At 45.3% G+C, this 23710-nt stretch overlaps 1 protein-coding gene across 1 annotated transcript; it reads right to left on the bottom strand.

Moving 5' to 3' along the window:
- Positions 1-967: 967 nt before the first annotated feature.
- Positions 968-23316, bottom strand: LOC137428144 (uncharacterized). Its single transcript, XM_078777461.1, has 8 exons — positions 23268-23316; positions 22461-22591; positions 22130-22327; positions 13755-13949; positions 11900-13524; positions 8046-8469; positions 3615-3752; positions 968-3439 (listed from the first exon to the last, which is right to left on the bottom strand). Exons 1-8 carry the CDS (start codon positions 23314-23316, stop codon positions 3416-3418), a joined length of 2784 nt encoding a protein of 927 aa, XP_078633587.1. The 3' UTR covers positions 968-3415.
- Between the last annotated feature and the right edge of the window lie 394 nt (positions 23317-23710).

The following is a 23710-nucleotide window of genomic DNA, read 5'->3' as shown; positions in this document are numbered from 1 at the left end:
TCCAAGTCCTCTAAGACAGCTTAGACCTCCAAGTCCTCTAAGACAGCTTCGACCTCTAAGTCCTCTAAGACAGCTTCGACCTCCAAGTCCTCTAAGACAGTTTAGACCTCCAAGTCCTCTAAGACAGTTTAGACCTCTAAGTCCTCTAAGACAGCTTCGACCTCCAAGTCCTCTAAGACAGCTTAGACCTCCAAGTCCTCTAAGACAGCTTAGACCTCCAAGTCCTCTAAGACAGCTTAGACCTCCAAGTCCTCTAAGACAGCTTCGACCTCCAAGTCCTCTAAGACAGCTTAGACCTCCAAGTCCTCTAAGACAGCTTAGACCTCCAAGTCCTCTAAGACAGCTTAGACCTCCAAGTCCTCTAAGACAGCTTAGACCTCCAAGTCTGTGCTTAGACCTCTAAGTCCTCTAAGACAGCTTCGACCTCTAAGTCTGTGCTTAGACCTCTAAGTCCTCTAAGACAGCTTCGACCTCTAAGTCTGTGCTTAGACCTCCAAGTTCTCTAAGACAGCTTGGACCTCTAAGGTAGACAGCTTAGACCTCTAAGTCTGTGCTTAGACCTCCAAGTCCTCTAAGACAGCTTAGACCTCTAAGCTAGACAGCTTAGACCTCCAAGTCCTCTAAGACAGCTTAGACCTCTAAGCTAGACAGCTTAGACCTCTAAGTCTGTGCTTAGACCTCCAAGTCCTCTAAGATAGCTTAGACCTCCAAGTAAGAGTGTGCGTACCTGTGGGCCATCCTGCCAGCCCGTTAGCATGGTTATGCCAGTATATTTAAAGAAAAAACGCATCAAGTAGCTTCATCAAGCATTGTCGTTTTTCTGGGTAATAAGGAATGTTTTGCAACTCTTGCATCAATCGCACATTTCAAATTGGTTTCTCTTTGTGCAATACGATTCAAAACGTGCAAGTTACTTGGATGGCCGACGCATATGGAATTATTCCATCAATGTCAAATGAAACTGAATGGGAAGACCGATTCCGGTAATCTCCTTTATTTTTGAAATTTCACCTTTTATTTAACTTGTTGAAACCTTGGCACTTAGTCGACCATAATTGAACCAATGATGTCAAACAGTCGGTCACAATGCACACAGATAGACAGACTTGTATGTTAGATGAAGCTGGAAAAACAATCCGACTCGTGGTTGCCTTGTAGTGATAATTGAGAATTTTTCGCACATTTCATGTAAAGCGCACATTTCATGTAAAGTGCACATTTCATGTAAAGCGCACATTTCATCAAAGTCAAGACAAATTGCTGCGGCAGCAACGCATTGGGTAATTGTGATTTGTTAAGACTATAAGAATATGTTCTTGGTCAAAAACATCTTGTGCGAGAACAAAAAAGTTAATTCTGAAAACCCTGTCGAATCAGAAAATTCATTGCACAACCTTCGCTCACCTCGAGTTAAACGGCTCGGATCTTGGTTCTTGGATAAAAGCAAAGAATATAACTGCAATTTGCTCTTGTCCACAAAACCCAAAAATCAAGCTATTGTGGGTACGCATGCTCACCTGTGAGCTCTCAGGCCTTGGTTTGAATCTCCATATGACTATAAACTCATCCTTGTGTTTCGCAGGCAGGACGAGGCATTGACGTGGCTCTTTATCGGACGTTAAGCCGGACATCCTGTCGGATGGATGTTAAAGATCTCCCAGTGTCTTCTGCGAAGAAGATGCGATTTATCGCCGGTACCCTGAACAAATTGCACATCCCTGCCTTGATTCACCTGCTCGGAAGTCAATGGCAAACCACCCAGGACAAGCCTTGCCAAGAAACTGCTTCGAGAGAATGGCCGTCTGTCAAGTTTGGAAATGTTGATGATCACACGTGAGAATGAGAAAAGAATGAGAAACATGAAACCTCGTCTGTTTCTCCATGAGCAATATTCTTTTGGATAACAATTAAATAAATAGTTATAATTAAAATTAATTACTTGGAAGGTGATAGAGACAAGGCAGGGACTAACATACCTCCACCAGACAGAACAATTTACGTTTTGTGTCCCACTGATAGACCGGGTCTGGATTCGAACCTGAACCAAAATCGAATCGGCTTGTATCTTGTCGCCTGACCAACTCGTCCACCAAGTTTTGTCATAAATCATCCACAACTCTTTGAGATATCCTGCTGTATATTGATTGCTTTTAGCCCCGATCACTCAATGGTGAAGAATCACTTTAAAATTATCGGATCTGGATCTTCACCAAAATCGAATCATTCCGTCCTTGTCACACACCCAACCTGTCCACCAGGTTTTGTCCGAATCTGTCCAAATCTTTTTGAAATACCATGCTATATATCGTTTTTAGCCCCTCCCTGTCACTCAATGGTGAAGAATCGCTTAAAAATTATAGGATCTGGATCTTCACCAAAATCGAATCATTCCGTCCTTGTCACACACCCAATCTATCTACCAAATTTTGTCCGAATCTGTCCAAATCTTTTTGAAATACCATGCTATATATCGTTTTTAGCCGCTCCCTATCACTCAATGGTGAAGAATCGCTTAAAAATTATAGGATCTTCACCAAAATCGAATCATTCCGTCCTTGTCACACACCCAATCTATCTACCAAATTTTGTCCGAATCTGTCCCCAACTTTTTGAGGCATCCTGTTCACAGTCAAATAGAAAAAGACAAACGGACAGACAGTGGCGAAGGTGGTGGAGGTAAAAATCATTGTAAAACCTTTGTCAAAACCATCTCGATATGTTAAACCGAATTCGTTGCCCTAAGTTTCTTTACTTTTGCTATTATTATTAATTATAATAATATTGTTATTGAGGATAGAAAAATGAACATACGCTTAAGTTTTTCTGATTGCTTTCCAGCGATGTGCTCCAATTGGTTTATTTCAGTTCTAACGGATCTGCTATATGGGTTTCAAAGCATGTTCTAGTTTCTCCACTTGTTTGCTAAAATTACTTCCTTTTACCATTGTCCCATCATGAATCCCCGGACACTGAAATATTCATCACCTGCACATGTTCATAGACATTCTGTACAAATTATACGCTGCACTCCAAATTTACACTTGCATATAACATGAATAAGGTAAACGTAAATAACCTGGTCGCAAAAACTCCTGAGTACCAAAAGAAACTGTGTTGGAGAAAGCAGTGCGTGAATTATTTCGAAAGCGATTGATGAATTATAAAATTAACCAAGAAAGAAAATGTACATTTCCCGTTGTAGACGATGGTCGACGGACGGAGCGTGCGATACTACTGAATAACGACAGCAGAAACAGGAGAAGGCACAGAAGATAGCTGTTTGACCAATTAAGTGCTAGCTTACGCCTGCACAGCTCATGGCCTGAGATGGAACTTTCCATTTCCTGGTTATAAATGGCCAAAGCCGATTGGCTTCACCTCCGCCAGACACCCAAAGGTCAGAAAGAGTCGTAGTTCAAGCAGGAAGAAATGAGGGTTTCTGCAACAAAATGTTAACGTTATTATACAAATATCTCTCTTTTGACAACTGACAAGTTGCATTTTTTTCTAGTCATTTTTTTGGAGAACAAATGTAATGCTCGATCGGTTGGGAAAATGTTAGTTTTAGAACCGAATCTTGTACGTAAATCGGGGGACATATGACCTGTACGTACCTTTGTTGTTGGCTTACGCATAAGTGATTGTTGTCGAGGCGCAGGGCAAGGTAGAGCATTCTGATTCCGTGTTTGGTGAAGCTGAGGCCTTTCAGCCAAGGACTGAGAAGGCCTGGAGCTGAGCAAAGCTGAGCAGACCTGGAGAAGAAGACATCATCAGCTGTGTGGCTAAGCAATTGGTTCATGTTCATCCGTCTATCTGTCCGTCTTATCAGTTTATGATTGAGGAATAGTTTATTTAAATTGAATGTTGTATTTTGAACACGAATCGGAACATGAATAGGAAGCCAAGTTTGCCATTTTACCATATTTTGTCTCTGAATTCATCCCGATCGCACGTGCGCAGAAAGGAGTGAGATAATATTGTTACGTTTGTGGGGGTAGAGGATGAAATGCCATAGTACAGGTAGGATTGTATAATGTAACATGGACCCTGGACGCATAGGAGACATCTCGATGTATTAAGTATGGAAACTGGAGCTCAGGATTGTCTATGTGTCTTCACATGGGAGGTGGAGCTAAGTTAACTAGATAGGGGTTAAGTTAGTTTTGCCCCAGTTTCTGATTGCTTCCTGTGGCTTTTCCGTACGTTTTTTTTTTACATTTACAAGGCCGGCCATGCAAAACCGTCAGAATTGCCCACATACACCGAACATTCTCAATCGATGGCTAAACCCCGCCCACCAACCGAGTAAGGAAAAAGGCCACGCCCCAAGGTTCGTCATTGGTCAAGCCCGACCATGGGACGATTCAGTGGAACTCGGCAATTGGTCGGGGTGACGTCACAGGGAAGGTTCGAGCAGGAGAAGAAGAGGAATCGCTCACTCTCTCTCTCTCGGTTTGGCTTTCGGCTCGGGCGGTCACTTTGCCCCGTGTGTGCCTGGAAGAGAACTTTTCGGAGCTTTGTGGAGCCTTTGCCACGTTGAAGGAGGAGGTATTGTTGGACTGTGGGCTCATCAAGGAGCTGGGGTCTGCATGGCACGTGACAGTGGAGAACGAAAGGTGGCCGTATTGGCTGCTTGCTTCGTGCCTGGGTGTTTTCGACACGTAGTTTCGGCACCATTGTTGGAGCGTTTCCCGCACGGGTGGCTGCACGGACTGCCGTGACCATCAAGGCCCCAGGCGCATTTTGAACCTGATCTGAGTACTGGCCGAATAAAAGAAAACCTTTTATTTTTTACTATCTTTCCCCCGTGTGTTGTATTTGTGACTGAATGGAGACGTCTCAAATTAGGATTTAATTTTACCTCAACATTCATTTAATCGCCATGCTTTATTTCATTAAATTCATTATTGTGGCATTTTATTTGTTGTATTGTTGAATTTCTTGGTCGTGTTTGCATGTTTTGTGGTTTTGAGAATAAACCCGTGTGGTGGCCGACTGAGGTAAGCACTTTGTTCCTTCACCCACGCGCGACGGAACAACCGCCATTATTCAGAGATCGCCTCAGAATTAAAGACCGTCTGGCTATTTGTCCAAGGCTGGTGTTCATCGGCCACGGACTTGACAATATTTTTACTCAGCCTGCCTGGCAATCATACAATTAAAATTCATTCCAAACAGGAGATTTACTGTTTTTAGGGATGTAATAAAGGGACACAAACACCAGGTACGAATAACTAATGTAACGTATCAGATAGGGTGGTGTAATATATATTGGGTAAAACGGTGGTAAGACTCGGAATGAATTTATTTATACACCTTTAAACCTCTATTTAAATTGAATTATATACTTGAATACTGTAGATTGTAGAACACAAATCGCAGTCATAATACTTCAACACTTCAATACTTCAACAAATCATGCAATATATCAAGAGGGCATGACATGTGAGAGGGTCGGCGTGAAGAAGATGTTGATTGACGCTGTGTTCGATAGTGATAAATAAATAAATTAGAAATTTCCGGATTTTAAAAAACGATCTTTAAAATTATTATTTTATTAAAATTGAAGTATTATAGCGTGGTGTTGGCTTAGTGGTTAGGGTGCTGGCTTGGGATCCTAGGATCCTGAGTTTGAATCCTGGTCGATCGCTGAATTAACGCCAAGGGGGTTGACTCAGCCTGTCATCCTTCTGAAGTCGGCAAATTGAGTACCAGCTTGCTGGGATGAATGATCCTGGTGTGTACTTTGCATCTTAAGAGGCGACTAAGGGTTGACGTCAGGAAGGGCATCTGGCCATAAAAACATTGCCTCAAAAAGGGAACCATGAGGTCATGGGGCCTGCTTGGCTAACCCCTGCTGTAGCAGGGAAAATGGCCTTAAAATTATCATTCATTCATTAAAATTGAAGTACAGTATTGTTGTGGTTTTTAGAACCCTCCACTCTGTAAATATTTGTAATAATCCCTTATAAATAATCCCCTGTAAATATTCCCACTTTTGTGTAAAGGTCAAATGTCGCACCCTAGTTAGGTCATATTGCAACACGTAGAACACCATAGAAACTTCTTTAGTTATTTCATTAGTATGTGTTTCAGGTAAGGATCTGTTCCCAATAGTTTGACTCTGCGTTGCATTAATCAAATAACCTAGGTCCCTTCTCAAATTCCCATCCTATTCATTTTGCGGCTTTACCCTCTCCAAATTGTATTACGCGCCTCTGCCAGCCGCAGCCGCCTCAGCGTTCGCTGCCTTTTGGTTGTTCGCTGCCAGCCGCCATAAGCCACGCGACCAAGTTGGAGGAGAAGGGGGAGGAGCACCAGGAACGAAGGCGTGGCCCCTCAACGCACCATCAAGGGGCAGACCGGTGAGCCCTCACGACCAATCAGGGCCGAGGCAGCTCACCGATGGGCATATCCAAAAAGGCAAGCGGCTTAATACGCGATTGGCCAATATAAGCGGCCACGTGGGACTACTTGAGGAGATGTGCCCGGATGAGCCAGGGAGAGAGAAGGAGTTGAACATCAAGAGATGTGCCCGGGAGAACGACTTCAGCAGATGAGAGACGAGTCGTGCGACAGAAAGTGGTGAAGGAGTCCTTGCTTGCCGTTTTCACGAACTGTTGGAGGCGTGCACACTGGTTGAAGGCAAAGGAGTCAATCTATTACGTACGCAGCATCCCAGTCTCCCCCCCCCCCCCCCCCCCCACCGCCCCCCCCCCCGCGATATAATTGTCCGGTCGCGTTCAACGATATGCGGAGCTGTTTGCCGGGTTTCGCCTCGAACCCGGAGCGTGGACCGGAGCACGAGGTCGGAGCCGGACCTCGATGCCTACCAGCTGCCTGGACCCTTCTCTTCCTTCCCACCACCACCACCTTTTCATGTAAGTGTGTTTGTTCTGTCCTGGGTGTGATATTTAAGAGTGTCTAAGCTTGCCCTATGTCCTTTTATTTCCTTCTTTTGTATATTCTTGCCCCTTTTGTTTCCTCTTCATTATTGTATAATAAATCCTATGTTCTTTCTTTACCTGATTTCTTCTCATCCGATCGCTTCCGTCCTGTCCCCAATTGAATACCTGTGGCACGATATAGGAACCGCTTCGAATCGGGTTTAGACTGCCGCTAACGGCTCGAGCTTCGGATTGCTAAACCGCTCGGCAATATTCCATCTTGTCCGTGGCTCGGGCAGGAGTATCGCCCTGCTTCCGAACGGAAGGAGCGCGATATCTTCTAAGGACTCGGACGGCCAGCTTAATAGACGAGGGGATTAACCCCCCTTCGGTAAGGGGAGCACCATAACCTGAGATCCGCAACAGTATTATACTGGAACACTGCATGGCATAGGTTGGGGGTGTGTTTAGTTACCAGCAGCTCGCTAGCGCTTCTCAAGCCAGACATTCATTATCAGCAGTTTTGAATGGAGTCCTTGCTCGAGTGCCAAAGCCATTTGGCGAGTGCTCGACAGAAATGTGGTAAGTGAGCACAGCCCTGGTATTGGTTTAGCGGTTAAGGTGGCTGACTTGAGATCTTAGGGTCCTGAGTTTGAACACCAGGTGGGTTCACTCGGCCTGTTATCCTTCCGAGGTCGGCAAAAATGAGTACCATATGACTGGTAATAGGGGACACTGACTGGTAAATGGCTTGAACATGAGCTTTAGACAATAGAAACAAAACAAAAAGAAAAAAATGCACGAGTAAGTTGGAAAGGTGCTGAAAAGGAGACACATTGGGTTGTTGTAATATTATATGCTGAACAAGGATCACACCATGGGGTGTGTTCCATTAGCAAGCAGCTTGCTATCGCTTGCCAAGCGGTTGGTGCGGAACGGCTGGCTTGGCAAGCGATAGCAAGCTGCTTGCTAGTGGAACACACCATGCTCATAGCACCATCTTAACTTCAACATGTACATAAGGAATCTGCTATTTTAGAGAATGGCAGCTTGAAAATTAATCACCACAGTTTAATAAGCGATTTTTAATCGAAATATCCCACCACTCCATGACCAAGAGAAAATGTCCAAATCCTTCATTAATCCTTCCTACGTTACCTCAATGTCCATGGTTGGGCGTGAAGTGAGACGAGACGTGTTCAGCGGACGCGGCAAATAGCTGCGTCCTGTCTTGCTGCCACTGAACACCTCGGGTGTTGATGTTGCCCGGCTTGGCTGAGGCCTGTGGTCTATAGGCCGGAGAATTTCCTTGGCAAGGGACACCTCCCTTCGTTTTGCGTGTCTTTCCGGAATGCCGGTCATGTTTGGTCTTGGCGGGGTGGGAGGAGGCAGTCGGGGGTGGGGTGGTGGTGGTGGTTTTCGATGAGAGAGTCCAGTTTTTGATGCTGTCCCACCCTCTCTCACTACCAAGTGGCATATAGTTATTGATGATCTTGAGGTGTCATCGAGGTCTTTTTCTTTGTCATTTTCCATGATCCCTGTTGGCTGACCGCATGGTGCTGAAGTAGATAGTTCCTCACATCTGTAAAACAAACACATATGAATTATATGCACACAAAGCTGAGAGTTTACAAAAGCAAAATAATTTCCCATATGGATTTAAAGTTAATTTTACTTCGCATTTGCTTGCCAGTGTTACGGATACCGGCCCTAATTATGGTGGTTCTTGTTGATGGTTGATTCCAGATGATGCTTGTTGTGGTTCCAGTGAGGGATAAAAACATCTTTCTGCCGGGGACCCTCTCGGGGTCCGGAGGTCCACCGAGACCAGGGGTAAGGCGGGGGGGGGGGGGGGGGGACCCCGTAACACCAGAAAGGGACTGAGTGCAACACAGCACACTGCAAAATTATCTCTTCTTTTTAATTATTTTTATATATTTTGTATACTTAGTCGAGGCTCATATAAGAGCGAACACATCGAACATACAATAATGGGAGCGGGAGACGAGAGAGGGCAAGATAGAGAAGCACAGGATAAACAAGATGGACACCACAAGGGCTTTCGGGAAAGAAAACAGGGTATTTGAAAGAGGTGGGTTTGGGATGGATTAACGAGGGTAGAAAAGATCAAGGTTTTGGATGGAGGAAGACATGAGATGGTGGTGAACAGCTGTTTTGAAGACCTGGAGGGAGGAGTGTGAAGTCTTGCGAAAAGAGTGTGGGAGTTTGTTCCAGAGGTGGGACAAAAAGAGGAAAGAAAGAGTGAAGGTGAGTAGAGTCTTGATTTTGGAAGTTTTACCAGAAGAGGGTTGCTGGCAGATCTTGTGTGTCCTGTAGGAATATTTGGGGAGGTGAGACGAGATAGATCAGGGGATGTACAGAGCAAGGGCAGCAAGGTCGGAGAGGAGTCGGTAGAAGACAGAAAGACCACCAACCTGCCTGTGGTGAATGAGTGAAAGGCCCTCAGAATCAGCTTCATCGCGGGAGATTCCAATGATTCTGAAAGCTTTGGTTTCAACAGCGTAAAGCCGAGCTAGGTGTGAGGCAGCAGCACCGGCCCAGAGTGGGGAACAGTATTCCATTGAGCTGCGGATGAAAGCCTTGTATGTGGTGAGGAGCTCAGGTGTGCCAAGGAAGGACTTCGCACGACGGAGGATGCCCAGTCGGCGACTGGCTTTGGAGGCCAGCTTGGAAATGTGGTTTTCCCAGGAAATATCATGGCAGATAGTGAGACCCAAAAGCTTGAGCGACAGAACTTCTTGGAGAGGATTGTTGAGAAAGTAGATGGGAGGGTTTTCCAGTCGGGCTTTTCGGAGAGACATCGTAAGAGTGTGAGATTTGTCAGGATTGAAAGACATGTTCCACTTGTTTGACAAGTCTGTGATTTTGTCCAGGTCTGCAGAGAGTGAGGAGGCTGCAGACTGCCGATCTGAGGGATGAGGAATTGGAGCGCCAGAGAGTGGAGTCATCAGCAAAGAGATAGAGAGGATTTTCCAGAGAGTCGGAGAGATCATTGATGAAGACCAGAAAAAGCACTGGGCCCAGAACACTGCCTTGGGGAACTCCAGCCTGAACAGGAAGAGGCGATGAGAGAAATCCGCTTCGATGGCTATCTATCTATGATCGCTATCTCTTCACAAACATGCTGAAGAACACTTCATCAGACACAATGATATGTTCTATTGAATTTGGAGAAACAGAGATTTCAAGGAAACACACAAGAAGATGCACTAAAAGTTTATAATTGAAAAAAGCTCGACTTCTCGTCGGAAAAGCTGACGCTTTGGCGCGTATTCACTCGCATTGGTCATGGGAGATGTTTAAGTGAAGAAGAAGGTTGAGAGCTGCCGTGACCAAGGCGAGTGGACACTCGCTGAAACATCGGCTTTACCGAATAGCAAGTCCAGCTTTTTTCCCTGTGACATGTTACAGACACACAGGTAGATCTACAAGAGCTTTGCGTTGCTGTTGTTGTTGGGGTTCTTGTTGAGGGTCGATTTTTGAAATGTGCACTCATTGGTTGGACAGTTACCGGACCACACCCACATCTGTTGCTCGACTCCACCCACCATGGCAGGAGACGAAATTATATGGCCGCCATCTTGTTTTTCTCGTGGGCCTAACCTGTAGGCCTCTGCTGATTATACACTGCCCGGGTTTGTTGCACTTCAGATTTCCATTGACTTTGTTTGGGTCGAGTGTTACTCAGGATGAAGGACCCTGAAAAAGCTAATCATATGTCGGATAATAGTAAGATTTTATTAAGTCCGTGATAATGCATGGTAGGTCAGAACGCACGTCAGAAAGCTTGTCTTTCCAGACCTTCGTCAATCCTGACGTTGCTGTTCTCTCGAAGGCCAAGCATCTATTACTGCAGTGATATATACAAAATCGGAGGAATTATTTATGGAGTTCCACACTGGATCGAATTTAACCCTTGGATGCAGTGATTGGGCCTCAGAGGCCCACAAGGTTGTTTTGTTGCAAAAACTGTGCTGTACAATTTTTTTTTGGAATGAGCCTAATTTTCACCAACTTTCATGTTGTTACACAAAATTCAGTGACATAAAAAAATAAAATTTCATTCAGGCTCGTGGGAAAATCTTCATTCTTCACTTATAACCCGAAAATCTGACACGAATGCAGGCCTGGGGCCTTCGAGGTCCCGCATAAATGTTGTTGTACCATAAATAAAATAAAATAAAATAAATGTTATATCATTATTTTCTTGATATGAGCCTCATTATATGCTCCTATAACTTGGTTACAAATAATTCAGTGACAAAAATATGAAAATTTAAAAACTTTACACGAATACATTCGTGGGGCCTCCGAGGCCCAATGGCTGCATAGGTGTAGGATTTTTGACAGTTGTGGAAATATACATTCTAAATAAAAGGATTAGTGAATCATATTTTTGGAGCAAATACTTCTCCATGAGCCTCAACATTTTAGAGAAAAAAAAGTTGAAAAACCAATACAATCCCATACAAGTAATGAAATAAAACATTCATTACTTGTATGGGATTCTTCCAACTAATAGGATCAATGATTCACATTTTCTGAGCAAATACACATCCATGAGCATCGACTTGGATTGAAAAAGGATATGAAAGAAAAACAATCGATTTTAAAAAAAGAAAAAAAAAAGCATTACACGAATACATCCGCGTTGAGTCTCCGAGGCCCAATGGCTGCGTTTATGTAGGATTTTTGACGCCTGCATCTAAGAGTTAACAAATCTGATGTTTTTTTTTTGTTTGTTTGTTTTTCAAATTTTAACGTATAGAAAAACAAGTTTTAGCTCGTGATTGTTACGTAATTCATAACTAAATCTTATCATTGCCGCTCCTCCATGCTCGCACTGAACAAAAGGAGCTGGTCTTCATCCAATCTGAATCTGTGGAACTTTAGGTAGCCCTTTATTCATAGTAAATAAGAAACTCGATAATGTTCTTAAAGAAATGTATGAAGTTAATTACTAATTTGCCTCCATGCAAACTTCATCTTACCTGCCCTCTTCCTCCCACCCAAGCAGCGGAGTGGTGCTCAGGTCGTCACAGCTGCTGCCATCTCCCGATGACAGTGCGCAATAGAGTCCCAGTGTGCTCACCCCCAATTCTCCAAAATACCCAACCGTTCTTTGGCTGTTGACGGTCTTTGAAGTTGCAGATTCACCACACGCAGCCAAGTTTATTTTACATCCTGAATTACTTTTTGGGTTAAATTTGGGTTCATTTGAGGAAGAATGGTTGCCAACATTGCTGTAGAGACTTTGGAGGACTTGAGATGCATGAATGTCATCATGTTGCTGCATTAGAGCAGAATCTCCTCCAACATTGCTGCTGCTGTACTCATCGATGTAAGTTTGAGGTCCGTCACGTTTCAAAACAATTTGTGGCTCCCTCTCTGAACGTTCACATTTTTGCGTTATCTCAGAATCTGTTGTATCTATAACATTTCCATTTTCCATGTCGTCGGCCCAGCTAGTCCTTGCAGGAGAGCACGTTACACATGGAGTTCCTCGAGCAGCTTGACTCGTCAAAAGATTCCCCTGGCATTGATGATCCCAGCGATGGCCCGTGTGGAGTTCAAAACCAGAGCCACCACTCTCTTCCTCTTCGTCATCATAATCATCATCCCAGCTTTCTGATTCCGAGCTGATGCTGCCATCTAAATCAGGGTCATCAATGCTGAGTGAATCTGAACCCGTGTCAACGTCGGTGGCATCCTCCTCCAAAGCCGCCATTGCCGCCGTTCTCTCTCTCGGCCTTTCTCCACCCTCCTCATCGTCTTCGGAGAGGATGGACGCAGCTGAAGTATTGACAATCATGCTGATGCTCACATCATCGGCAAGTGAGCAGGATGTTGGAAGACCTCCTTTTTTTGGCGCTCTTGCTGCAATGCTACAAGCCAATTCTTCTCCTCCGTTACATTTAATATCATCGTACCAGGAGGAGTCACCTGACAGTGAATTCTGAGCATCAACCTCATCTTTCTCATCATTACATCCTCTTTCACCATCTGAAGCTTGTTCCAGCCGTCGTATAAGCTGCAGTGTTGCTTGGCTCAAGTCACCATGGCAGCGATCCTGAGCCACCCCACTATCAACTCTTTGGCTAGCTATTGCTGATTGAGATGGCGACAAGCAATGAGCCTCATCTTCCATGAAAGCTATTTCGGACGAGGAGCACGTAGACCGACCAGCTGTACATTCACTTATTGGTGACATTGCACCAGAATCCTCAATTTGTAGATCCCCCTCTGGTTTCGAAAACATGTCGTTGTTACTGTTGCAGCATGCGTCTTCATGCATCATTTCGTCTTCAAACTTTTTCAAGTGCAGAGGTAGTCCTTCTGAATGACTCGTGTCTTTCACCAAGTTTTCTTCTTCCACGAGCCACAGCCCAGGAAGTGGCGTTGACAGAGGAGTGCTTAACTGGAGGATGGCACAAAGTTCCCGACCTGCAGATGGTGATGGAATGTCCAAATCAGATGCTGAAGAAAGTGCATCCTCATCAGGCATTTTGCTTTTATCTCGAAAAGTCATTTCAAAAGCCTGACCAAAGTCGGTCTCATCCCACTCGAGATATTCGTCAGTCAAAGTCTGTATTTTCAATGAATATACAGCTCCATTCTGGTGGAGAGAGAGAGAGAGAAACAAAGAGTGTTGCAAAGTATCCATGGGGGTCAGTGTGAATTCCAGGCTCATCTATCTGGGAATACCGTCTCATTAAATTATAGGACATTTTTGTGTGGTTAAAGTAGCTTTGGTAATAATAGTACTGCAGAAGGAGGGTACAATTGAGAATGAAGGCCAAGTTATGCAATGATATGAATGTTCAGTTAACAATCAAATGCACTTGCCCTGTAGGCTTGCCAGCGACGTAGCTGATGCTCCCAAAAGGCTGCTTGAAGCACAACAGCCTCCCAAGATCGCTGCAAACTTTGCGAGGCCCTCTCAGCTAGGCCCAGCAGGCCTGGGGCACCGTGGAGATGCCCAATAAGCCGGAGCAAAGCAGCTACGCCCCTTCGCCGTCGGCTTATTTCTGTACGCAGGACCTGGTTGGCAAGAAAAATAGGCAAAAAAATAGGCACTTCAAAATCAAAAGGTACGAGTTTCATCCATCGGGCCTTATATACAATGGTTCCAAAAGCCACAAGCAGAGCCACAATAGCATAGCTACAGACTTGTTTTGCCCTTATTTGAGCTCATCACTACAGCATAATACTTAAAATCATCTGCTTGGGCTGAACTTCCATTGGGGAATATAGGAAAGGTAACTTTATAGTAGGAACAAGGCAAATAGTGTGCCATCACGAGGAGTCTGGCTATAAACGGCAGTGATGCTCGCGCGCATGAGACGCAGAGAGATGCCACAGTGAGCACATGAACCAGAGAACCAGAGAGATGATGCGGTGAAGAGATGCAGCAGAAGGAGAGAGACACCTGGCACGCCGGACAGGTGGAGAAGGGTCTGCAAGGTGAAAAGGGATCTGAAACCTGCTGCCAAGCACCAGTGGCATCTCTGCAGTCTTTGAGACTACCATGCGGATAGACTAATTAATCCCACACCACATAACGAACCAGTCGTGTGGACGAAACACCTCCTTGGTAGTTCATCTTCGGTCTTGCATCGCCCCTTTCTGAGACCGACCAAGTCTATATCTATATTGTAAAACAGTCTGTCTGTCTGTCCGTCCGTCCCCAAACTACTCCCTCAGTTTTAGGGCTACCCCGCCAAACCTCCTGTGGAACGTTTTGGGGTCCCAGCGGATGTTGTAAGGTAGTTAGGAGGTTTCAAAAATTCCTCATTAAAATGATGATTTTGAAATTGACTCCATACGGACCTGCTCCAAATCCAGAAGTGAACACATGACGACAATGAGCTGGTTTGATAGAATATCTCAATACAATCATCATTTAACATTATTTTGTTAAAGTATCAATTTATGATTGGAATGAGGATGTTTGGAATTGAGTGAATACAATTATGATTTTGAATTTCCAACCATACGGAACTGCTCCATATTCGGATGTAACATCAGCACGGATTTAAATGTTGGTAAAAGTTAATTTTTATGCCTCTGGCGACGAAGATGAAGTCAACGGAGGCATTATGTTTCCAGGTTGTTCCGTCCGGCTGTCCGTCCGTCCATCTGTGATAGGTTTTCGTTACTTGCAATAACTTGAGAACGGCTGAAGAGATCTTCGTCAAACTTGGCACAGGTATGTATAAGGAGGTAAAGATGAACTGTTTAGATTTTGGGGGCACAAGGGCAAAGGGCAAAGGTCAGAGGTCATGTTAGTTAAAAATACTTACTTAAAATGATTAATGTTCGCTCTTTCACGAGCCTCGATCTTGTATACAAAAAAACAAAAAAACAACAAAAAAAAAATGCTGTTATCCTGATAAATTGTGAACCAGTAATGGGATTCTGACAAAATTTGGTACAATTATGTAGAATGATGTAAAGATGAACTGATTAGATTTTGGAGTCAAGAGGTCAAAGGTCAAAGTCTGTAATAGGTCTATAACTTGAGAACGGCTGAAGTGATCTAATTCAAACAGAGTACAGGCATGTATAATGAGGTAAAGATTAAGTGATTAGATTTTGGGGTCAAAGGTCAAATCTGTATTATATCTATAACTTGAGAACGCCTGAAGTGATCTAATTCAAACTTGGTACAGGTTGTATAATATTGTAAAGATGAAGTGATTAGATTTTGGGGTCAAAGGTCAAAGGTCAAATCTGTAATAGGTCTATAATTTGAGAACGGCTGAAGTGATCTAATTCAAACTTGCTACAGGTATGTATAATATTGTAAAGATTAAGTGATTAGATTTTGGGTTCAAGAGGTCAAAGGTTAAAGGTCAAAGTCTGTAATAGGTCTATAACTTGAGAACGGCTGAAGTGATTTAATTCAAACTTGGTACAGGCTGTATAACATTGTAAAGATGAAGTGATTATATTTTGGGGTCAAAGGTCAAAGGTCAAATCTGTAATAGGTCTGTAACTTGAGAACGGCTGAAGTGATCTAATTCAAACTTGGTACAGATATGTATATGTACATCGTGACGTCGAAGAGTGCCGTCCTAGTTTATATTAATGATATTTACTTTGTGATTATTAGAGTTATGCTGTTTGGAATGAAAATGGAAATATTGAGTTCAAGTGAATGAGGAAATGATGTGAGGGTTTCTACTTTTAACCATGACATTCGCAGATCGTCATATGTAGATTCCCCATTGACTGGGGATAGAACCATTCAAACGGGTACGTTTTTCGTACAAATCCTTCACGAACCTGCTCTCCATGCTTGATGTTCGACTATAGGTGGCACAGGATTGGGGAATTTATTGGTTCATGGTTTCCCATTCGCCGTTTTTTTACCTAAGTCTTTCACGAACCATCTGTCCATGTCTAATGTATGACTGGAGGCGGCACAGGAATGTAGAATTTATTTGTTCAATGGTTTAGCATTCACAAAATTGCAATTTCAGCATTGCTTGTTTGCTGTCGGCTCCCCACCCATGCGTAACAAGGGTACCTCGCTAGTATATATATCTATATTATAATAGGCTACGGTGATTCTGTCTGTCTGTCTGTCTGTCCGGGGGTGTGTCTTACTCCGTTTACAGAGTAGCTCCACCAATTCTTGGAGAGGCTTCATGTAAACAAATATCCACCATTTTATTACCTCGAATAGCTTTGAGGCCTGTTTTGTTAGGCCCGTGCTGTCTTTCTCTCTCACACAGGTTTATTTCAATTCTAATTCGATATATCATTTCATTTTTAACAGTCGCTAACATAGTTTCAGACTCGGTTGAAAAAAAACGGGAAGAGAATCCCATGAAAGTTTCCGTTTATAGAACGAAATGATTTCTCAAAGGCCTGTAACATAACGCACATTCATTGAGTCACCCTCACGATTTTATCTCGAATTCACCATCTGATTTAATTTTTATCGATGGTTTTCGACTCGGTGTCAGAAATAATTGAGCATTCACGCACACACGGGAAAATACAGAGATATATATATTTATAAAAATCGCGCCATGACCCCATGATGATACTCGAAAATACACCGCCTAAAATAACATTCGGGGAAAATGTTGACATATATTAAAACTTCGCTTTTTCTTTTCCATTAAGATATATTACTTTTACTTTTGATGACAGTCGTCACAAAAACGACATATATTTCTTCGTTCTTATTTCATTCAACATTATTATCCGGAAGTAAAATATGTTTCAGGAAATTACCGAGAGATATTTCTTCGTTTTTTTTTTATTAGTTATGTGCGCATACACTTTAAATAGGTTTATTTGAAATCTTTAATTTTCACAATAATTTACTTTCCATTTATCATTTGATGATTACGAGACACTTCCTCTTGAGGATCGTGACAATTCATGCGCTGCGTGGAAATTTCCATTTCCAAAATGAATGAGACGGTCGATGAAGAACGCAGACTTGAACAGGATGCAGCAAGAAAACGAATGAGACGGGCGAACGAGTCCGTCGACGAACGTCAATGCAAACGTGAACATCATGCAGCGAGAAAAAGAACGAGACGGGAGAACCGCACAGGATGCTGCTGCAACAACGATGCGGAGGGTTGGAGAGGACTGAGGAGTGAGGGGTTGGAGAGGAGTTGTGCTGTTTGGAATGAAATGTGTTGGAGTGTTGGAGTTGGAGAGTGAGGAGCTAGGGGTTGGAGAGTGAGGAGCTAGGGGTTGGAGAGCGAGGAGTTGGAGAGTGAGGAGCTAGGGGTTGGAGAGTGAGGGGCTAGGGGTTGGAGAGTGAGGGGCTAGGGGTTGGAGAGTGAGGGGCTAGGGGTTGGAGAGTGAGGAGCTAGGGGTTGGAGAGTGATGAGCTAGGGGTTGGAGAGGAGCGAGAAATTGGAGAGGAGTGAGGGGTTGGAGAGTGAGGAGTGAGGGGTTGGAGAGTGAGGAGTGAGGGGTTGGAGAGCGAGGAGTTGGAGAGTGAGGAGCTAGGGGTTGGAGAGTGAGGAGCTAGGGGTTGGAGAGTGAGTAGCTAGAGGTTGGAGAGTGAGGGGCTAGGGGTTGGAGAGTGAGGGGCTAGGGGTTGGAGAGTGAGGGGCTAGGGGTTGGAGAGTGAGGGGCTAGGGGTTGGAGAGTGAGGGGCTAGGGGTTGGAGAGTGAGGAGCTAGGGGTTGGGGAGGAGCGAGAAATTGGAGAGGAGTGAGGGGTTGGAGAGTGAGGAGTGAGGGGTTGGAGAGCGAGGAGTTGGAGAGTGAGGAGCTAGGGGTTGGAGAGTGAGGAGCTAGGGGTTGGAGAGTGAGGAGCTAGGGGTTGGAGAGTGAGGGGCTAGGGGTTGGAGAGTGAGGGTCTAGGGGTTGGAGAGTGAGGGGCTAGGGGTTGGAGAGTGAGGAGCTAGGGGTTGGAGAGTGAGGGGCTAGGGGTTGGAGAGTGAGGGGCTAGGGGTTGGAGAGTGAGGGGCTAGGGGTTGGAGAGTGAGGAGCTAGGGGTTGGGGAGGAGCGAGAAATTGGAGAGGAGTTAGGGGTTGGAGAGTGAGGAGTGAGGGGTTGGAGAGCGAGGAGTTGGAGAGTGAGGAGCTAGGGGTTGGAGAGTGAGGAGCTAGGGGTTGGAGAGTGAGGGGCTAGGGGTTGGAGAGTGAGGGGCTAGGGGTTGGAGAGTGAGGGGCTAGGGGTTGGAGAGTGAGGAGCTAGGGGTTGGAGAGTGAGGAGCCAGGGGTTGGAGAGTGATGAGCTAGGGGTTGGAGAGGAGCGAGAAATTGGAGAGGAGCGAGGGGTTGGAGAGTGAGGAGCGAGGAGTTGGAGAGTGAGGAGCGAGGGGTTGGAGAGTGAGGAGAGAGGTGTTGGAGAGTGAGGAGAGAGGTGTTGGAGAGTGAGGAGCGAGGAGTTGGAGAGTGAGAGGTGAGGGGTTGGAGAGTGAGGGGCGAGGGGTTGGAGAGTGAGGGATGAGGGGTTGGAGAGTGAGGGGCAAGGGGTTGGAGAGTGAGGGGAGAGGGGTTGGAGAGTGAGGATCGAGGGGTTGTAGAGCGAGGGGCGAAGGGTTGTAGAGCGAGGGGCGAGGGGCGATGGGTTGGAGAGCGAGGAGCTAGGGGTTGGAGAGCGAGGAGCTAGGGGTTGGAGAGCGAGGAGCTAGGGGTTGGAGAGCGAGGAGCTAGGCGTTGGCGAGCGAGGAGCGAGGGGTTGGAGAGCGAGGAGCTAGGGGTTGGAGAGCGAGGAGCGAGGGGGTGGAGAGCGAGGAGCGCAGGGGTGAAGAGCGAGGAGCGAGGGGTGAAGAGCGAGGAGCGAGGGGTGAGGAGCGAGGGGTTGGAGAGCGAGGAGCGAGGGGTTGGAGAGCTAGGGGTTGGAGAGCGAGGAGCTAGGTGTTGGAGAGTGAGGAGCGAGGGGTTGGAGAGTGAGGCGCGAGGGGTTGGAGAGTGAGGAGCGAGGAGTTGGAGAGTGAGGAGTGAGGGGTTGGAGAGTGAGGAGCGAGGGGTTGGAGAGTGAGGAGTGAGGGGTTGGAGAGTGAGGAGCGAGGGGTTGGAGAGTGAAGAGCAAGGAGTTGGATAGTGAGGGCCGATTGGAGCGGAGAGTGAGGGCCGATTGGAGCGGAGAGTGAGGAGCGATTGGAGAGGAGAGTGAGGAGCGATTGGAGGGGAGTGTGAGGTATTGGAGAGGAGTGTGAGGGATTGGAGAGGAGTGTGAGGGATTGGAGAGGAGTGTGAGGGATTGGAGAGGAGTGTGAGGGATTGGAGAGGAGTGTGAGGAAGTATTGGAGAGGAGTGTGAGGAGGTATTGGAGAGGAGTGTGAGGAGGTATTGGAGGGGAGTGTGCGGAGGAGTGGGATTGGAGAGGCGTGAGGGTGGAGAGAGGTGAGTGTCAGGTGGAGAGGAGTGAGGGGTCACATATTATGTGAAATAAATAAATTGTGTTCATTACACCATTTCTGGATCTGATGAATTACCAGTAACCATTTTGTAAAATTTAATGTGCAGCATCTAAATCAAGACGCCCAAATGTCACACACGTCCATGCCCGTGGGATTCCCACGGGTGACCTCACTAGTATATATATACAAAACAAACAAAAACAGTCATTTTAAGGCCATTTTCCCTGCTAGAGTGGGGGTTGGCCTTGCGGGCCCCATGACAATCATTATGGTTCCCTTTTTGAGGAAATGTTTTTATGGCCGGATGCCCTTCCTGACGCCAACCCTTTAGTCGCCTCTTACGACATGCAGGTATACAGTGTACCTATTCTAAGCCGGGGCATACACCGGCACATTCATCCCAGCAAGCTGGTACTCAATTTGCCGAACTCAGAAGGATGACAGGCCCCCTGGCGTTAATTCAACGATCAACTGGGATTCAGAACTCAGGATCCTAGGATCCCAAGCCAGCACCCTAACTGCTAAGCCAACACCAGGCTAGGAAGGCCACACAGCGCAGCATTATCTCAGAGACACCCGCGAAGCACACGTGTCCAGAGTGTAAGTGGAGATTCTGAGCAAATATTGCCTCATTAATCAGATAGCTCATAATTAAAGTGATACATGTGTAATGAACTCTTAATTAAACATATATCAATTAATAGCTGCAAAACATCTTTGAATCTGAAGGACAACTAATACATTTACAAAAGGGGAATTTAATTGAGAGCAATGACCTGATACTCGAGGCCCCACACCTTTTGGATGGTATGAGGAATAGATCTGTGTAATATGAAAGCTAAATATTCAACGGTTTTTTAAAATATCGCGTACACACGCCAAGTTACTGAGATGGTTGCTATGGCAACATGGATAAGCCAATCACCACCACAATATAATCAGGTTGAGATAAAGTCATGAGGAATGGTTATCTGCAATATGAAAGCTAAATGTTGAACGGTTTTTGAAATATCCATACACAAGCCAAGTTACTGAGATGGTTGCCATGGAAACATAATCAGCCAATCACCGCCGCGATGTAATCAGGTTGAGATAATGCCATGAGGAATATAGAAGCTAAATGTTCAACGGTTTTTGAAATATTGTGTACATAAAAGAAATGGACAGATCATCGGTTGGTCGGAGCTCATTTTATTGTCTGTCGTCTCCAACCTTGTCGGAGGGCAGGGTACAAAAATACATTTGGAAGAAAGGAATGGAGGGTATGGAAAAAAACCCCCCCAGGATATGAGAGTGTGATAGGAATGGGAAGAAAAGGTAAAGAAGGTCGAGAGGAAAGAGAAGTACCAGTTTGGGGAACACAAAGAAGGAAGGGACAGGGCATCCTCCGTCATGTGAAGTCCTTTCTGGGCACCTCTGAGCTCCTCACCACATACAAGGCTTTCATCCGCAGCTCAATGGAATACTGCTCTCCCCTCCGGGCTGGTGCTCCTGCCTCACAACTAGCTCGTCTTCACGCTGTTGAAACCAAAGCTTTCAGAATCATTGGAATCTCCCGCGATGAAGCTAACTCCGAGGGCCTTTCTCTCTCTCTCACCGCAGGCAGGTTGGTGGTCTTTCCGTCTTCTATCAACTCCTCTCCAACTTAGGATGTCCCCCAAATATTCCTGCAGGATGCACAAGATCTGCCAGCAACCCTCTTCTGGTGAAACTGCCAAAATCAAGACTCTCTGCTCACCTTCACTCTTTTATTCCGCTTTTCTCCCGCCTCTGGAACAAACTCCCACACTCTCTTCAATCTCTCTCCTCCCTCCAGGTCTTCAAAACAGCTGTTCACCACCATCTCTCATCTTCCCCCATCCAAAACCTTGATCTTTTCTACCCCCGTTAAAACACCCCAAATCCGCCTCTTTCAATCCCCAACTTCTTTCCTGAAATTCCTAGTAGTGAAATTCCTAGTAGTGTTTATTTGCTTTATACCGTGTACCCCTCCTCCCTCTCCACAGCCCTCCCCCTTCCACAGATCTACCAATGTCCCTGTTCTCTTCTGTTGTTGTGCTTGTGTGCTTTCCTCTCTCCCCCTCTTGTCTCCCGCTCCCTTCATTGTATGTTTTATGTGTCTGTGCATGTTTTCATGTTCAATGTGTTAACTCTTACATGAGCCTCGATTCTGTATACAAAATAATAATAATGATGGAGGTGTACGTGGGATAGGGGAAAAGGGAGATTTTAATTATTTTTACTCCAAAGTTAAATATCGTGACTTGGAAGTGGATTGTTCAAGTCATGGTTTTAAGAATTGAGTTAAGGTTAAAGTCACGAGCTATTTGCAGTCTCCAATGAATACGTTTCAAGTCACCAACAGTCTCACCTCTAGTTTTGAGATCTGTGCTTTAAGGTCTTGCTCGAGCTCAGAATGGTCTGCCAAGCAGGCTCTCAGAGAAAGTAGGTCTGCATCTCGCAGCCAGGTACGCAGTTTGCCCACCTTTCGCGACAGACTTTCAGATGTGGGAAGTGTTAACGATTCCTGGTCTACAGCCACCTGGACGGTCACTTCCGATGCTGGGGCCTGCGCCAGAGTAGGTGCAAGTGCCACACAATGAAATATAACGCGATATTCAATTTGCAGAGCTCCCTTTGTGGATATCATCATCCTTGTTTTAGCAAACCGTTGAAGAGAGGTGCAAAAGCATTGATTTTACCTCTTTGGGGAACACAACCCGTGAAGGAGACATTTCGATCTGCTCCGCAGCGTCTGCGGCGACGCTGCTGTTCATCAGCTGCCGCAGACTTTCCCATTGATCTTTGACGTTACACAAGGCCTCTTGAAGTTCTGCACACAAACAATCGTCATGAACATTCCAGTTATAAAATAAAAGTTGCTTCATGCTGCCAAAATGTTTGGATCAAATCAATATGGTTAAGAATGAGAAATCGGCAAAGAACGCGTTGTTGGACTGAGGCTATGAAATTCCACTGAGAAACCACTTTCAGGATGGCCTAGACTCCCAGAGGTATGCACACTCACCTCTAGGCTGTCTAGCCTGGGTTTGAATCTTGTCCGAGCTATAAACTGTCATCCTGGTGTTTCACAGGCAAGCAGGGTGATTCATCCATGTGTATGGCGTCCCTCAGATAGATGTTAAACTGGGCATCCCATCCGCTGGCATTTATTGGTGGATGTTAAAGATCCCATGGTGTCCTTCGTGAAGAGTAGGCTGTCTATCTCTGGCACCCTGAACAATTCATAAATTCCTGCCCTAACCTTAAACGAAGGTCAGGCTTCGCCAGCCAGTTTGTGAAAGACTTGGACCAAGCTTCCCCCGGCCAACCACACAAAAACGTGGGAATAATTGTGGTCGTTAAGACAAGATGTTGAGAGAAAAATTCCACAGAGGGTAAAGGGATTAATTCGATTCCTAATCTATGCTTGAATAGTCGTCCCGTAATTACCCTAATAAGAGCTGCCGGGATCCATCGTCTAGTCGTTCCTCGTCTTCCAGCCATACCTCCGTATTTACATCGACTAGTAATTGCCACTCCCTCCAGGAGCGACATTTCATGTCAATACCCCCTCCCTAAGGCAGGGATCAGTGGTTAAACCACTTGCACGTTTCCACATGTACAGGTGAAAATTGCAAGTCGTCTCCCCATCCTCATGGGGAGAGAGATTGAGGGGTTGGTATTTTGTGCCCATGACCTGACCCTGGGTACCGCAAGAATGTATGAAATATTCCATGTAGATCGGCCAAGTCTTTTTCGATTCAAAAAGATTCGGACATACATAATACATACATACATACATACCTACAGTTATGGCCAAAAATATTGGCAACCATTCACTTTTTTCAAATAATGCACCATTTCTTCCAGAAAATTCTTGAAATTAAAAAATATTTTAGGATCCACATTTGTATTTCTTTGGTTTGCAGTGGAAAAACAGCAACAAAAA

The sequence above is a fragment of the Myxine glutinosa genome, chromosome 5 (assembly GCF_964187855.1).
Source record: "Myxine glutinosa chromosome 5, kmMyxGlut1.1, whole genome shotgun sequence".
NCBI classification, from domain to species: Eukaryota; Metazoa; Chordata; class Myxini; order Myxiniformes; family Myxinidae; genus Myxine; species Myxine glutinosa.
This window is presented reverse-complemented; position numbering and strand designations above follow the sequence as displayed.

Bases quoted from the DNA above. Each gene is read 5' to 3' on its own strand.
- LOC137428144 (XM_078777461.1), bottom strand. From the start codon at position 23,316: ATGTCGCTCCTGGAGGGAGTGGCAATTACTAGTCGATGTAAATACGGA. The intron at 22,328-22,460 runs GTAAAATCAATG...ACTCTGGCGCAG, and splicing joins GGGTTGTGTTCCCCAAAGAG to GCCCCAGCATCGGAAGTGAC. The intron at 3,753-8,045 runs GTAACGTAGGAA...CTTCTTCTCCAG, and splicing joins GCCCAACCATGGACATTGAG to GTCTGCTCAGCTTTGCTCAG.